This window comes from Abramis brama, assembly GCF_963993115.1.
Source record: "Abramis brama genome assembly, chromosome: 8".
In the NCBI taxonomy this organism is placed as follows: Eukaryota; Metazoa; Chordata; class Actinopteri; order Cypriniformes; family Leuciscidae; genus Abramis; species Abramis brama.
This window is the reverse complement of record NC_139970.1, coordinates 15,823,487-15,840,407: the sequence shown is the minus strand read 5'-3', so window position 1 is coordinate 15,840,407 and position 16,921 is coordinate 15,823,487. Positions and strand designations below refer to the sequence as shown.

The 16,921-nt window shown below is 37.3% G+C and overlaps 1 protein-coding gene across 2 annotated transcripts in view; it reads right to left on the bottom strand.

Annotated features, from left to right (window-relative positions):
- Window positions 1-16,921, bottom strand: part of epha3 (eph receptor A3) — a 130,437-nt gene that overhangs the window by 56,518 nt on the left and 56,998 nt on the right. For both annotated transcript variants that reach the window (XM_084122109.1, XM_084122108.1), the window contains exons 4-5: window positions 9,460-9,615; window positions 3,593-3,928 (exon numbers count right to left, since the gene is read on the bottom strand). In XM_084122109.1, the coding sequence (XP_083978235.1) occupies window positions 3,593-3,928; window positions 9,460-9,615 (492 nt within the window). The remainder of the gene's footprint in view (window positions 1-3,592; window positions 3,929-9,459; window positions 9,616-16,921) is intronic.

Here is a 16,921-nt window from a genome sequence, read left to right as displayed (position 1 = left end):
ATCTTTTGTAACATCTCCCAAACAAGTAATAAAAACTCGGTGAGTGTTTTAGCGCAATTTTCTCACCTCATGGGATCACAACACTAAGAGATAGTAAATCTTTTCCTGGATTTTTTTTTTGTGCGTTCCCGAGATTAGACCTTCCTTAACATAATGCCGAAAACCCGAAGTCTCTAGGTGGTCTGGTTGAGGAGTAGATAGAAGTGCAAGATTGGTGCGCACAGACGCACAGAACAGAAATCATGAGTTAACCAGCGCAATTTCCGGGGGAAAATTGCGCTAAAAATCTTAATGATATCATCCTCCAGGACTAAAATGATTTGTGTGGGAAAACAACAGCTCAAACATACGAAAATATTAACAATGTATTTGATAAATTGATAAATGTTGAAAGTTGTTTTTGTTTTGTTTGTTTGTTTTTTGTTGTTGTTTTTTTTGGGGGGGGGGGGGGGTGGTTATTGATTTAGTTTACAATAAATCATTAAATCATTTATTATCCAAAATCCTATAATGTTAAAACAGGACAGAAAATGAGTAATGACTACTAAATGAACAATACATACTACCATTCAGTTTTTGATATATATATATATACCATTCAGTTTTTGATATATATATATATATATTTTATAATGTAATTTATTCCTGTGATTACATTATATATCTTTTGTAACATCATAAATGTCTTTACTGTCTCATTTGATCATTTATTGTGTCATTGCTGAATAAAAGTATGCATTTTTTAGTTAGTCATTCCTCATTTTCTTTAATCATTAACATTTAATAAGTTTTAATGATTTAATGTGGTTAAAGTCTGAATGTCTGGAATACTCTTTTATACAAATGATTTAAATTATAACACAGACTTATATTCATTCTCAGAATTTACAGAATTTTAAAGGCACTGCATATCAGGAATAACCCACAAATACTTAAAATATTGAGGAAAACATGAATGTTCAATGACTTGAAGGTTGATGACGGTGTTGATAGTCAATACATTTAGGCCTGTAGTGCTGTATCATTCTGAAAGAAGATGGCTTTCTTCACAGATAAATCAGCATCTGCTCTATGACAGAAGATGAAAGATCTACTGAGTGAAATTGCAGTCCTCTCACAATGACAGTAAGGATTTTATGAGGTCTCTGGCAAAGTCAACTGCTCCCACTGGTAAAAGGGTGCAAAACTATCAATCCCTAGCCTTTGAACCTCTAGTAGTCCAAGTAGTCTTCTGCCTACTATTTCATGACACCAGAGCCCAGAGCCTGTAAGCTGTGGACCAAAGCCTACTCTAAATCATCCGGCAGAACCTGTACCTATCACTCCACAGACAGCACTGAACTGACAGTGGCCTGAGCCCCACAGGGCTAGAGAACAGAAACACTAGTCTTCACAAAGGAAGCTTGCGTGGAATGAGAGGCAGATGGCCTGTCGTTCAGCATCCCTCTGCTTTAGTAACCTGAGGAGTCGTGACCTTCAGTCAGCTATAATCGAGGCCAGCACCTGCAGAATGATATGCAGCTGTGATAGCGCGCGATGAGCAATTGACTTGCAGAGGCATTAACTGGTTCTTTTCTTCCTTACGAATGGAATTTTGAGCTTTGTTGCACATCGCCAAGAGGAAATTGAATTGTCTTGTGCACACGTCTCAATCGATCTAACGGGACCGTTTCGCTCAATCAATGGAAATCTTTGATGACATTTTTTCTTTTAAGACATGGCTTTGAATGAAGTGAATATTCTTGAGAATGTTGTGTTAATAATATTCCATTAGAAGACATGGGAGAATTAAACGGATAGTTCACACATTCATTTGCATGTTGTTCTGAAGCTCTATGATGTTCTTTTTTCCATGGAACACAAAAGGTGAAAATTTGAAGAAAATCCTGGCTGATCGATACCAATTAATGGGGACTGCAGGGGCTGTTTAAATGTTTATTTTTGTAATGATCATAAATTTAAAATATTTGTGTGCTCTATTCCTATATATATATATATATACACTGTACCACCTAGGCTCAATGGAAAAAACATGCCAGTGGCGACATTTCTGCAAAAAAGATATTACATTGACTCTTGCATGTTTCGCAACACTTTTAAAGTATCCATGGAGTGGAGCAAACAGCACGTTCAGTTTGATCCATTAGAGATTAATGTAAATCTGCCAGTTTTTTATTATGTTGGTTGTATTATCGCAGCAGTTCGGAAATGGAAATGCCCAGTGAGTAAGAAGGTTAATGCATTTTCTGAAGCAACCATGACATTTTAGATAGCTTCTACAAGTCTTTGAGTTCTTTTATCATGACTCGTTCCTGAGCGCTTCTCATCACAAGTGCAGAGCTGTACCAGGTGAGATACTGAGTACGTTTACTATGTAAAGTAAAAGCAATACTCATGGAGCTGGTTATGTGATGCAAACATTGAAATGTATTACTTTAGAAATCATGAGATGTGGTAAAAGTGTTTTGAGGTCATAATATAGCATTGTGTAAGGAACCGTGTGAAAAGAAGTCTTAATTAATCAATAATCTGCCCTTGTAATCATAATTTGGGTGAAAAATAATAAAAGTAGTTTTACTGCCACTAGTGTTCATTTCAGCTGGAAACTGAAGTGGATTGTATGTATAGGTACATTTTTTGGAGTTTTGCAATAACGCTGGTATAGGCACATTTTTCCAAATTTTTCTCTGCAGTGAATTGGCAATATATCAGGAGTGTCCAATTCTGCTCCTGGAAGGCCACTGTCCTGCAGAGTTCAGCTCCAAACCCAATTAAACACACCTGAACCAGCTATAATCAAGCACTACGTCCCAAACTGAATACTCCCCTAATATATAGTATGCGAAAAACAGTAACACCAACCGAGTAGTATGTCTGAATTCATGGTATTCCAAAAACAGTAGGCCGAAAAAGTACCTGGATTTTTGGAAGTGCGCATTCGATGGACACTTCACTATCCCATGAGGCCACGAGAGAGGATTTATGAATGGCAGTTAAGTGACGCAACTGACGCTAGCTGACATGACAGTAACAACATGGCGAATGTAGTACGTCTGAAATGTCATTCATACTAAATTGACTAGTTCAAACCTTAGTAAATCATAGTGCATTATTAATTTAAATACTCTCCTCCCATACATTTTTAGTCTAAAAGGGAAACTCCAACAAATGCATGCAATAAGGTCAGCTGCAAAAATAACTGTGTCCACGCCTTTTTAGGGTTAATTTTTCACTACGTGTCTTTAGTAAATCCTAACAGTAGTTTTTTAACACCAAAAGAAGGTTTGCGCTGGCGAAAGCTGTTAATAAATCTGGCCCTTGGTGTACAGCGCTTGAATCATATGGACCTAATACGTATGGACTTTTATAATACATTTATAGTGTTTTTTGTCATTTTGAAGCTTGACAGTTCCAGTCCAAGTTCATTACATGGAAAACAATCAGGATATTCTTCATAAATAAATTGTTTGTGTTTCACAGCTGAGCGAACCTCATAGGGGTTCCGAACAACATGAGTGTGAATAGTTAACAGACTTATTTGTGACGTGAACTATTCCTTTAACAATAGGATCAGCTAGGATGACAGACTCACCTGCTTGGTTGGTAGTGATGGTGACCGCAGCATAATGGCGGATCGTGGGGGCCTGGGAGGACACTGCGTTTTGGGCCTCAATCTCAAAGGTGTAATTGGTGTGTGCCAGAAGGTCTGCCACGGTTACTGTCGTGTTAGTGAGGCCGAAGGCACGGGGCAGGAAGCGCACAGCCCCTCTGCAGGGTTCACACTGTCTGGGACCCGGCCAACATCGCTTACAGACTACGTTAAATATCACATCCTTCCTGCCTCCGCTGTCAGCCGGCCAGATCCAGTCCAGAATCACTGATGTCTCATTAATGACAGAGATCACATTGCGTGGAGCAGATGGAGGTCCTGTGAAAAGAACATATATGATATAATATTTTCTCTTTTTTTTTTTTTTTTTTAATCAAGCTAAAAAAAGTATAGTACAACACAATTCAAATCTATTTGTGCTCTACCGAATTGCATATCCAACACTGACACTATGAGCCAATAAAGTCACTATGAAATCAAAACAGACAATTCTTCATTTTTATGGAATAGTGTGGTGTTTATTATAAATGATTTGTCCATGCAAGCAGTCTTTTTTTTTTTTAATGCATGTGTCCATGTAATCTTTCATCAAAATAACTTCCCCTCACTCTTGCAGTGCCATCTCTTTTCTTCCCTGACAAGGGCGGGACAACCTGTCACTCAACTAACATGAACAAACAATGAATGACTGTATTTTTATTAACTAACGTTAACAAAGATTAATACAGTAACACGTGTATTGCTCATGGTTAGTTCATGTTTGTTATACATTAACCAATGAACCTTATTGTAAAGTGTTACCGCAATAGCAAATGACGATGATCCAAAACAATCCAATCAATTTCTGATGGACAAAATAAAGTCCCTCCCTATATTTTTTCCTATTCGAGCAGCCGCTTTACTTGGATATATGTCACAATAGGGAAGCAAAAACAATCGCAGCTTCATGACGACTTTAAATGGAGAGGAAATGGAGACACCAATTTTACAATCAAAATTGTATTGGTCTCAATATGAACTCAAACATTTTTTATTGAATTCTTTCAAGATTTACATTTATTGAATTATCATTATTATTATTTTTATGTCAAAAATAGCCTAAGTTTCTTTTTTGCTAAGGGATGACAGGAGAAAGATCTGGGACAAAGTTTATACTTAAATGAAACACAACTGAGAACTCCATTAAATCTCATGAGCTATGAAAGAGCAATAAAACGGCCCTCTGGGGAAGTACGTTTACTTTAAAAAGTGTGGGTTTAATCGTTAAAGTCATCAGTTATGGATGGCTACGGAATTTAGGCAGGCATGTCCTTCCCCTTGTTAAAATGTTGGCAACGCCTCTAGAATTACTCCGGAGTTCAGAAGTGTCCTCGATGGATTGTTATATTAACTTTAAAGATTGTCTCGATAAAAAAAAATGGGTATGAAGTGCAGCCAGCGGGCTCTATACTGATTGAAATAGCAGGCCTAGGCATCAAGCTATTATTTTAATAAGTGACGACTTCTACGTATATGTGTATGAGAGTGAAATCTCAGATACAAGTAAGGAGATGGACACCAGTTCAAAGACAGATTGTAATAAATAATAATTTTAGAATGTTTCAAGAATTTAATATCTGACCTCTGGGTATAATTACATACAATTCCTCCTAGATCTGCCTTAAAGATGGTGGTAAGTGAAGAAATGAAGAGCGTAATGTTTGTGTTTGATTGGTTTGATCTGACATGAATTCACACACTGAAGCCCTGGAGCTCAGAGAAGGTTTCCTGCCTCTTGAACCTGAGAATCATTTTGACAGACATTTTATCTGAGAAGGAAAGTGGGGGAGAGGTAGGATTTGATACTACATTAAGAAACAGAACATTACACAAAGGAATCTCTCCCACAAATTCACTGCCGGAACATTCCAGAACACTCCCTGTTGCTTTCGCTTGATTCTGACATGACAATAAATCAGACATTTAGCTTCAAGGTCAAATACAGGATTCACCACACTGGCCTTTTTAAAAGCACTTTTAGAAAGAAGAGCAAAAAATCCTTAAGGAATAATTCACTCAAAATGTAATTTTATAAATTATAATCATATTTTCCAGCTCTTGCGGAGGGAAAGACTTGAACTGAATGTCTTAACTATCAGTCTGGTCTTTTTTTCTTTTTCTCTAAAAGACAGAGAATATAACACATAAGTCTTAAATACCAGTGGTTCTCAACCTTTTTGATGTGAAAGCCCCTTATTGTCCGACACAATATTTAAAGGCCCCCCATATAAGTTATTTCTTCCACTATTTCTGATGTGTTTATGACAAAGAATGCTGATTAAATCCTTTGTTGATTTTAACGATAAAATGCTACGGTGAAAAACTGTTAATTGGTCAACAGAAAGTTTCCGTACTATAAACGGTGAATAACTGTGATAGATCTAACCGTACATTTTACAGTAAAATACCGTTATATAGGTAAATAGTTTTTGGACGTGAAAAAAAGAAAGAAGAAAGTCTTCTTATACAAATCATTGTATAATTTACAGTGAAAAAACATTTCCACAATTCCCTGTGTGACACTTCACATTTGATGTATTTTTGTTGAAATAACTGTTTCTTCATAGTTTTTCTTAGTTTTTTTCCAATCAGTTATGTACATTAGGATTTTATGTTACATTTAATGTTGTTAAATTAAAGTTTATTGCATTTTTTTAATTTCATGTATGTTACCATGATGGTGTTTAGGGTGTGTGAATCACATTGTGCAGCTTCTATATATATATATTAGTATTAACTTTCTCAGGTTGTGGAAAAGCTACTTGAGAAGAGCTTTGATTCATCATGTGACTCTGCTCACCACTGTGATTGGTGGTTGTCAGTGTATTACAATGGTACAAAACAGATATTAGTACTTCAATATGTCAGTAAATTAACATTATATCAGATAATGAAATATTTACTGTAAATTTAAGTTAAGTCTGTAAAACCTAAGATGTTGCTACCGTATTTTTTACTGTACATTTCTGGCAACTACAGCTGCTGGTTTTTTACCGTAAATTTAACAGAATTTTTTATTACGGTGAGCTTTAATTTGAAAAAGAACAGCAACGTGTTTATTAACTAAAACTATTAAAAATAATTTCCGGCAATAGCAATATAGCTTAAATAAAATAAAAATCTAAATAATGGGTGAGTAAATGATGACAGAATTTTCATATTTGGCTGAGCAATCCCTCTTCCTATTTTAAAGTATAGTGGACTTTCTATTTTACAACTCATCCCTGATCTTTCCTTTCTATAAAAAAATTAGTTTCATAAAAAAGGAGGATTTCTGTGCCAGTACAGATAAAAAAAAATTGCCTTACATAAAACAAAGTCTCTTTTTATAGGACGGAGGAAAAAGTAGTTATATGTCACTAGGTAACATCTTTGCCAGAGCAAGGCGTCCTTTGATCCTGACATTTAATAGAAATCACAGTGAGCAGGTAATGTTAACAGACTGGTTCTCCTGTTAGCGGTGCCAGGGTAAGCCATCCATAACACAGACAGTTCAGTCTGACAGAAGTGTGACTACAGCCTTCATATTAAAGTGGACCTCAACAATCACCACCATAACATGACAGACCCATGACATTCTCTGTGATGTTTGCATCAGTTTTGATAAGTGGTACAATTATATAACATGTCCGGTGTTGACATTTTCCTCACGTCAAGGATTTACGCTGCAGAATATGGCCTTTATGAGGTCATAAAAAAGGAGGCTGACAGAAATAAACAAGTCCATTTATACGTACTAAAACCAGGCATAAATATGTATGCCTTTGAAACGTTCAACAGTGATTAAATGCCGACCTTCACTGACACGGCGTAGAATGCAACATAAACTGCAAATTTTACAAACCAATAATTCAAGGAACAACTAGCTGTGCATATAATGCAGCCATGACCTGAATAATTCACGCAAAACAGTGAGAAAAAAAACATCTCTGAAGAACTCAAAATGACCTTCCGCAATTATTGCAGATAATATCGTGCGTCGTCTTCTTTTAATTGCAGTTCCGCTCTCAGAGCTGCACTTAAAGCGTATCTGTTCCACTGCCTGCATCCGAGCAGATTCTATCAAGATAAATGTATAAACTCGAGGGCTATGACAATATGAAGTGGAGGAATTAAAGTCGTACACTCTTTTCAAGCGTCTTCCCCCCTCACTGTACCCATCAAAGTCTTAAACTAACATTGGCAATGAGTGCTTAGTGGAAATGAAGACTCAGTATTGCTTCTGACAGCCTAAATAAAATGTGACTCACATGAGCGTGGCATGATCCGACGTGCTGACTACTTCGGATGTCACGTAAGATACACCCGATTAAACTTGGCCGCAGAATTCAATAAGGCTCTTGGTGGTTTTATGTGATATGAATCAGCACTGATAGCAATGCAATGATTTATGGATAATGTGTTTTGGAATGCTTGGCAGTCGCTGTATGCATCTGTCTACCATCTGCGTGCTACTCCATAAAAGAGAATGGGTTAGCTTGCTCCAGTGAGCAAACCCAAGGAGGCCTGTCGGCTGAAATGGTTAAAAATAAGCAAACACGGACTATTCTCGGTGGGATAGCTTGAAGGCCGCAGAGGGGGTATCGGAAGCTTTGTCAGAATGAGCAAACACAAATTCATCAATCCTTGAACAAACACCATCCTTCAAAAAGCTCTGGCGCTTCTGAGGGCTCTGTGGCGGACAGGAACATAAATAGTTATCTGTACAATAACGTAACTTGTAAATGCTTGTGGATATATTTGCCGTTTTATATCTAAAGGGATTGTCTGCCAAAACATGAAAATTCTGTAATTTTCTCTCTTCTGCTGAACACAAAATATTAATCAAGATAGTTTGAAGAATGTTGGTAGGTACCTAAACCGTTTCGGTTCCCATAAAAAAAATTCATTGAGAACTGAAAGTTTATCAACATTCTTATTTTCAAATGACAGAAGATATTTTGAAGAATGTTGATAACCAAACAGTTTTGGTTCACATAATGTGCCCTATTTTAACGATCTAAGCGCATGGTCTAAAGCGCAGGGCACAAGTGCACTTAGGGCGTGTGTAAATCCACTTTTGCTAGTTTAACGACGGGGAAAATGGTCGGCGCACCCGGCGCATTGTCTAAAAGGGTTGTCCCTATTCTCTTAATGAGTAATGGGTGTGTTTTGGGCGTAACAATCAATAAACCAATCAGAGTCTCATCTCCCATTCCCTTTAAAAGCCATTTGCGCTCGCCCCATGGCGGTTTGCTATTTACATGGTGGAATTTGCAAGCGGAAAGACTGAATGCTAGCGAGGAAACGGATCTGCTCGTGCGCGAGGTTAAAGCGCGTAAGCAGACCATCTACGGGACAAAGTGTACGCGAGTTGTGGACCCGCCTATAGGTGCACATTACTAACGCACTCTTTAAATAACAAAAAAAATATTGCACCATTGACTTTAGACCAGGTTTTTGTTGGTCAATAGCGGAGTCTATTTCAGTTGACTCAAAATAGCAACGCACAAAAGAATAGTGAACACACCTTGTTTTCAGACCAACACGCTAATGGGTGCACAAATGCATTTGCTATTTAAACATCGTGGCGCAGGACGTGAAAATGATAACTGCGTTTCAGGCTGAAACTAGCAAAAAGCACATGCACTGCGCCAGGTGTATGGTAGATGTTTATGTTCCACAGAAGAAAGTACCACAGATTTGGAATGACATGAGAGTGAGTGAATGACGACAGAAATTCCTTTTTTGGGGTGAACTATCTCTTTAAATGCGATGTGAAACCTATGGAATGTGGAGCAAATGTACTTCAGTAGGTTAGCAACACGTACGGGAGCAGGCCATAGAGGCGGGATCCTCTTCTGCACGGAAGTAGTTTTTCTCGCATCCGCAGTGGACGGAGCCCTCCTGGTGTGTGTAGCTGTGTGGAGGACACTTGGAGCACTTGACATTCCCGGAGGAGGCCTTATAAAAGCCGGGCCGGCAGGCTGTGGAGACAACAACAGGAGGGAAGACAAATTAGGATGCTGGGAGACTCTAGCCAACAGGACCATTCATTACCCCATTACTTTGCTGCCACTTTTAATGGAGCGAATCATTTCACATGACCATATGCATCGGCGGACACAATGGAAAGACATTTAATCATCTGCGTGGACTTAAACAAACTAATAGCTGTACCAACAGCGCTGAGATGTGCGTACGGTCGGCCACACGCATATGCGAGCGAAAGTTATGACCTCATAGGAAAGAAATATTGTTTCTAGACGGCAACAAGATTAAATGAAGAGCAAATGGGGACGGCTTCTTAGTTCTTACAAGTGTCTCCACAAGAGATTTAGAAGAATATAGAGATTTCCCAAGATATCAACGTCTGAAGTCTCAATATGAACTCAAGCGTTTCTCATCAAATTTCATGACAAATTTTGAAAGCTGCGTCATACATATTCACTGTATTGCTCCTTATTATATGACGATATTTGTTCAGATGTAGTTTATGAAATGCATTCAGAAATGCATAACATGGAATTTATACAGAAAATGACTTGAATACACAATTATGATGAACTTTTTATTGTTGTTATTAAGGTTTTCAATGAAGTTTCAGGGTGATATCCTGATGTCATAATGAAGAATAAGCCGATACATTCTTAGAAAAGGCCAAACAGAAACAGGAAATTATATCAAAAAGAGGCCCTCATGACTGTAAAATACTGTTCAGTTTTTTTCTTAAGTCTCTTATGCTTACGAAAGCTGCATTTATTTGATCAAAATTTCGGTAAAGACAGTAATATTGTGAAACATTATTATAATCGTTTTCTATGTTAATATCACAGCCATTACTCCAGTGTTCAGTGTCATATGATCCTTCAGAAATCATTATAATACTAATTTCTTATTATTTATTACCCCTTACACCATGAATGCATTTTTTTTTTTTTTTTATGATTTTACATCTAAGCGTCATACTTAAAAGCACTGGCTTATAACTTAATAATAATAATAATAATAATAATAAAAAAAGGTATCATCAAGTTCATGGTCTTATTTGATAGAAAACCTTTCAAATTTAGAAGAAAAAAAGAAAAGAAAAAAAAAGGATTTTGATCATGTTTGGAGGTTCTTATGTTATACTGCTGAGAAAACCCCAGAACAAGTGATGCAATTTATTGATTTATTCATACTTGGCATGATGACTATTAGAAAGTATATATGACAGGTCATAAAATCAAGTTTTGGCTTGTTCACAATCATGCATTTGGGCCAAATTTTGTGTTGATATCTCAAAGCAATCAAAAGTTATGGCATTTGGAACAATGCTGGCATCCTTTTTATCAAAAGTCCCAAAAAAACTCTCCAAACAAGTGTTTTACTGAACATAAAGACTGCTTACATGTGTAAATGTCTTGAATGATAAAAAGATGTGTAAAAAGATGAATGATGATTTTCCAGCGCTCTTTCTATGGTGCACGGTAAATCAAGACCTGTCAATCTGAGAGATCGATCCAATCCAAGCGTGCTGTAAAACAGTGTCCGATTAGTCTCTGCCTTTCTTGAATATGGAATACATTTTTCAAAACAACATGACTATAAAGAGTAGTCCTATTCGTGGAGGAACATTTGTATGTTTAAAGTTCAAGGTTTATCTTTGACTGAAATATAATTGGAAAACCTTTTTTCCTCAGGAAGGAGAACATTTGAAAGGCTTAAGTCATAGATATGTGATAAAGTATGTTTAAAAATACTTTTAAAGTCTCCTTTAATGTCACATTCAGTGGCTGTTTCATGAATTATGCAAATACACCTCTTATAATGGAAAAAAATATCTCTGCTATTAAAGTGTATCTCATCAGCTCATCCATCCCTATTCATGAGAATCCCATTCCATTACCCATAATGAAGAGGGAAAATCATGATGAGCTGGCTAATTACTAGAGCTCACACACATCTGTATTCCACTCCCCTGTTGTTGCAGGTTCAATACCTGATACAGTTACTGAACCAAAGCTTCAAGTCAGCACCGTCTACCTAGAATCAATTGAGTTCTACTTCAGGGCAAGAAAAAAACAAAGGGGTTTTATTATTATAGAAGCAGCAAGGCCAGGTTCTTCCCTGGGAATACAGCAGAAGATCATCACACCATTTAATAAAGGCTTTCTTGGGTGGGATGCACGCATCCACTTCCAACATATAAGTGATGTTTATTATCTCACAGTCAACATTCCCACGCATCTATATGCCTGTAGATTCTCATGAGAGGTTTTCTTATGCACAGTGTGAGCAGAAGACGGCATGGAGAGTACCTGTGATGCATGAGAATGCAGGTTTACATTAACCTGTTTCTCCTCTGAGGCCCTCCATTAGGGACTGCACAAAATAAGTCAGGTGAAGAAAAAAAAATCAGGTGCTCTTAATAGCATTTGTTACAGGAAATCTAATCCGACATACATTTACTTCTGCAAATCAGAAAACACATAGTCCCAAATGTGATCAAAACACACCTGTGTGGTCAGAAGAGAGCTGAAGACCACAGAGGAATATTTTATTGCTTAGAGGTGGCTTTTTCAGACACTCAGAAAATGAATTAATTACCCTTCTTTCTTTCTTTCTTTTTTAAACACAATTTAATTAATTTCATTCAAAGTCATTATCACACAATTGGATTAGGTCAAATGAATGTAGATTTAAATTTAAATGATCTAAACTAAATCTTCTCATGCCATTCCAACTTAATTTAATTAATTTACTAAGGTAAATTTAATCTGTTTCATTTTGTTGGTGCTACTTCATTTTGTATAGTTTTATTAATTAACTAAGGTTTAATCAGTTTTCTTATGTTGGTTTAATTTCAACTACTTTAAGAACTAGTATAACTGTAATGGAATTATGACATTTTTAATAATTATATGTTTATACATAGTTAACTTGTTTCATAGTATTTTAAATTTATCCCAATTTTATTTCAATAAGAGTAAAATTGATTTATTTTCTTCACATCTATAGTGCTAATACTCTTTTTTTTTTTTTTTTACCTCAGGAGATTGAAAAAAATCCTTGTGAGAAGGGTTCTCATTCTCAACTAAAACTATTACAAATTGTTATATACTATAATAGTATACCCAAATAGTGCTCGTGAGAATTATAATAGACCTAAATGAGAGAAGTGTTGACATACAGAAAGAAAATGTACCTTATGGATAGTATGTCTCACATAATTTGGTCTTGGAGGACACTGATGAGAGTTCATGTTCAGAATTTTGATTGCAGACTTTGAGACATTGTTCAGATCTCATCTGTTAGATTACTGTTTTTTTTTCTTTCTTTTTTTTTTTTTTCAGGAAAATATATAATAAGGAAAACATTTCCATTTGTTCTCTAGGAGAAAGACTTAAGATCTCAGTTGTGATTTTCTTTTCTATGTGGTTGGTCAGACAAGAAAAAAAAAAAAAAAAAAGTATTTTCTTCCAATCAGCCTTGATTTTGCAACGTCCTTGACAAGCAATGAGCGTTACTTATAAATAGAAATAAATTACACCGGCCAAAAATAAACAAAGGAGATGCAAGACAAAGAGTCTCTTGGGTCAGCGAAGCAGGTGATGATGGAGAGAAAGGTGCCCCACTTTCCATCACGAGAGCTCTTATACCTGACAGCTCTTTAATAGAAGCCAGGGAAGCCAATGGCTCTCGACGACACCATCCTCCCATCTCTCCGAACTCTCATACTGCAGTGAAAGGCTATGAATGACATTACCCAAAAGCTGTGCCTGCACTTCCTCCATGTAATCCAAACGCCTCAGATGTACAGAGGAGCGCTGAGTGTGGGATGATATATACGTTTGTGTGTCTAACACGACGTGCTGAGGTGGAAGCGCTTTGTGTGTGTGAGCTCGGGGGCTGTTATTGATTACACGTGTGGTGCGAGGAGACGTTGGGGCTCACTCCCGGGCTAACAGGCTCGAGAAGGGAGTGAGATCGCTACAGAGGTGATTTCTCATCCAGGCCTCCCAGCACACGCTCCCATTCGCACTTGCTCTTAACAAGAACACACACATGCTCTCCCAAGAGCGACTCTTAATAAGGATATGAGAGATGATCTTATTACTTTGTCGATCTTTTCTTCGCTATCATGATGATGTTTGATGGTGGGGCGGTCGAGTCAAATCAAAGAACTGTGAAAGAAACCTTAGCATGGGATAGAGAAATCAATAGCTTTAGCAATTAAATGAAGAGCAAATGGGCCAACATTTTCTGAAGAAAGTTTACACTGTCGGGCAGTGGGTGGGCAGTTTAAAGGGATTTAAACCCCAAAATTGAAATGCTTTCATCATTTACTCACGCTCAAGTTGTTTCTTTCTTCTGTTGAACACACAAGAAGACATTTTTAAGAATATGGGTAACCAAACAGTTGACAGCACCCCGTGACTTCCATAGTATGGGAAAAAAAATTACTTTGGAAGTCAATGGGGCCCATTAACTCTTTGGCAACTGATATTCTTCAAAATATCATATTTTGTGTTCAGCAGAAGAAAGAAATTCATACAGGTTTGGAACAATTTGGGAGTGAGTAAATGATGACAGACTTTTCATTTTTGGGAGAACTATCCTTTTAACCGTTCCATTCCGTGCCAATCTGGCCCAGCCGTTACGGATATGGTTTCATTTTCCACTGCGGGGCTGATAACAGAGCTCTTTTGAATGCATTACAAATGCGTCAATCCTGCAGTCGTTGCAAGAGTTTACAGCGAGCTTGACCAGCTACAGAAGCTTATATAATGATATGAATGTAATGATATTATGAATTATATATATATATATATATATATATATATATATATATATATATATATATATATATATATATATATTAGGGCTGGGAATCAATAAAAAAAAAAAAAACTAATTAATTGCACAATTTGCTGTAATTAATTGCAATTCCCCCAAGCTTGTAATCATCAATATTTAAACTTAGAATAACCTAATTAAATTAAACATCACAGGAAAAAAGGAAGAGAAAATAGCCCTATATTAAAATAATATTAAACATCAATATATCATTTATTATTCTTTTTCAATAATCAATCAACATAATCAATTTAACATTTTTTTTTGTAACTAATTATCAAAATAAAATATAGTCCTACAAAGCTATTATTACCAGAGCATGTGATCAGAGCAGGTCATTTTACCATTGTTTGCCCAGCATGGCTATACCAGCTCAGCAAACAGAAGTCTACTACAGAGAAATTTCACGTTATTTGAGCGGACTTTGCTTTTCCAGTGCGTGATCGGTACATGATTGGAGTACAAACACGGAGCGGAACATTGAGCAGAGAGCACAGCAGCGCGCCGACACACACACACGGAGCGGAAAAAGACCCGCTCATGAAAGCTGCGCAAGAATGAAACCTGATCGCCGAACACGGAGGGGCGGGAGTGACGCCATATTTTCGGCCTTTTCAATAGCAGCCGCAACAGGAAATCATTAAAACGAGGCAAAAAAAAAGTGCTGCGTTAATTGCGTTATTTTTTTTTTATGCGTTAAACATCTCAAATTAATCGCAAAGATTAACGCGTTAATTCCCCCAGCCCTAATATATATACCTATATATATATATATATATATATATATATATATATATATATACAGTGAGGAAAATAAGTATTTGAACACCCTGCTATTTTGCAAGTTCTCCCACTTAGAAATCATGGAGGGGTCTGAAATTGTCATCGTAGGTGCATGTCCACTGTGAGAGACATAATCTAAAAAAAAAAATCTAGAAATCACAATGTATGATTTTTTAACTATTTATTTGTGTGATACAGCTGCAAATAAGTATTTGAACACCTGAGAAAATCAATGTTAATATTTGGTACAGTAGCCTTTGTTTGCAATTACAGAGGTCGAATGTTTCCTGTAGTTTTTCACCAGGTTTGCACACACTGCAGGAGGGATTTTGGCCCACTCCTCCACACAGATCTTCTCTAGATCAGTCAGGTTTCTGGGCTGTCGCTGAGAAACACGGAGTTTGAGCTCCCTCCAAAGATTCTCTATTGGGTTTAGGTCTGGAGACTGGCTAGGCCACGCCAGAACCTTGATATGCTTCTTACAGAGCCAGTCCTTGGTTATCCTGGCTGTGTGCTTCGGGTCATTGTCATGTTGGAAGACCCAGCCTCGACCCATCTTCAATGCTCTAACTGAGGGAAGGAGGTTGTTCCCCAAAATCTCGCAATACATGGCCCCGGTCCTCCTCTCCTTAATACAGTGCAGTCGCCCTGTCCCATGTGCAGAAAAACACCCCCAAAGCATGATGCTACCACCCCCATGCTTCACAGTAGGGATGGTGTTCTTGGGATGGTACTCATCATTCTTCTTCCTCCAAACACGTTTAGTGGAATTATGACCAAAAAGTTCTATTTTGGTCTCATCTGACCACATGACTTTCTCCCATGACTCCTCTGGATCATCCAAATGGTCATTGGCAAACTTAAGACGGGCCTTGACATGTGCTGGTTTAAGCAGGGGAACCTTCCGTGCCATGCATGATTTCAAACCATGACGTCTTAGTGTATTACCAACAGTAACCTTGGAAACGGTGGTCCCAGCTCTTTTCAGGTCATTGACCAGCTCCTCCCGTGTAGTTCTGGGCTGATTTCTCACCTTTCTTAGGATCATTGAGACCCCACGAGGTGAGATCTTGCATGGAGCCCCAGTCCGAGGGAGATTGACAGTCATGTTTAGCTTCTTCCATTTTCTAATGATTGCTCCAACAGTGGACCTTTTTTCACCAAGCTGCTTGGCAATTTCCCCGTAGCCCTTTCCAGCCTTGTGGAGGTGTACAATTTTGTCTCTAGTATCTTTGGACAGCTCTTTGGTCTTGGCCATGTTAGTAGTTGGATTCTTACTGATTGCATGGGGTGGACAGGTGTCTTTATGCAGCTAACGACCTCAAACAGGTGCATCTAATTTAGGATAATAAATGGAGTGGAGGTGGACATTTTAAAGGCAGACTAACAGGTCTTTGAGGGTCAGAATTCTAGCTGATAGACAGGTGTTCAAATACTTATTTGCAGCTGTATCATACAAATAAATAGTTAAAAAATCATATATTGTGATTTCTGGATTTTTTTTTTTTGATTATGTCTCTCACAGTGGACATGCACCTACGATGACAATTTCAGACCCCTCCATGATTTCCAAGTGGGAGAACTTGCAAAATAGCAGGGTGTTCAAATACTTATTTTCCTCACTGTATATATATATATACATATATATATATATATATATATATATAT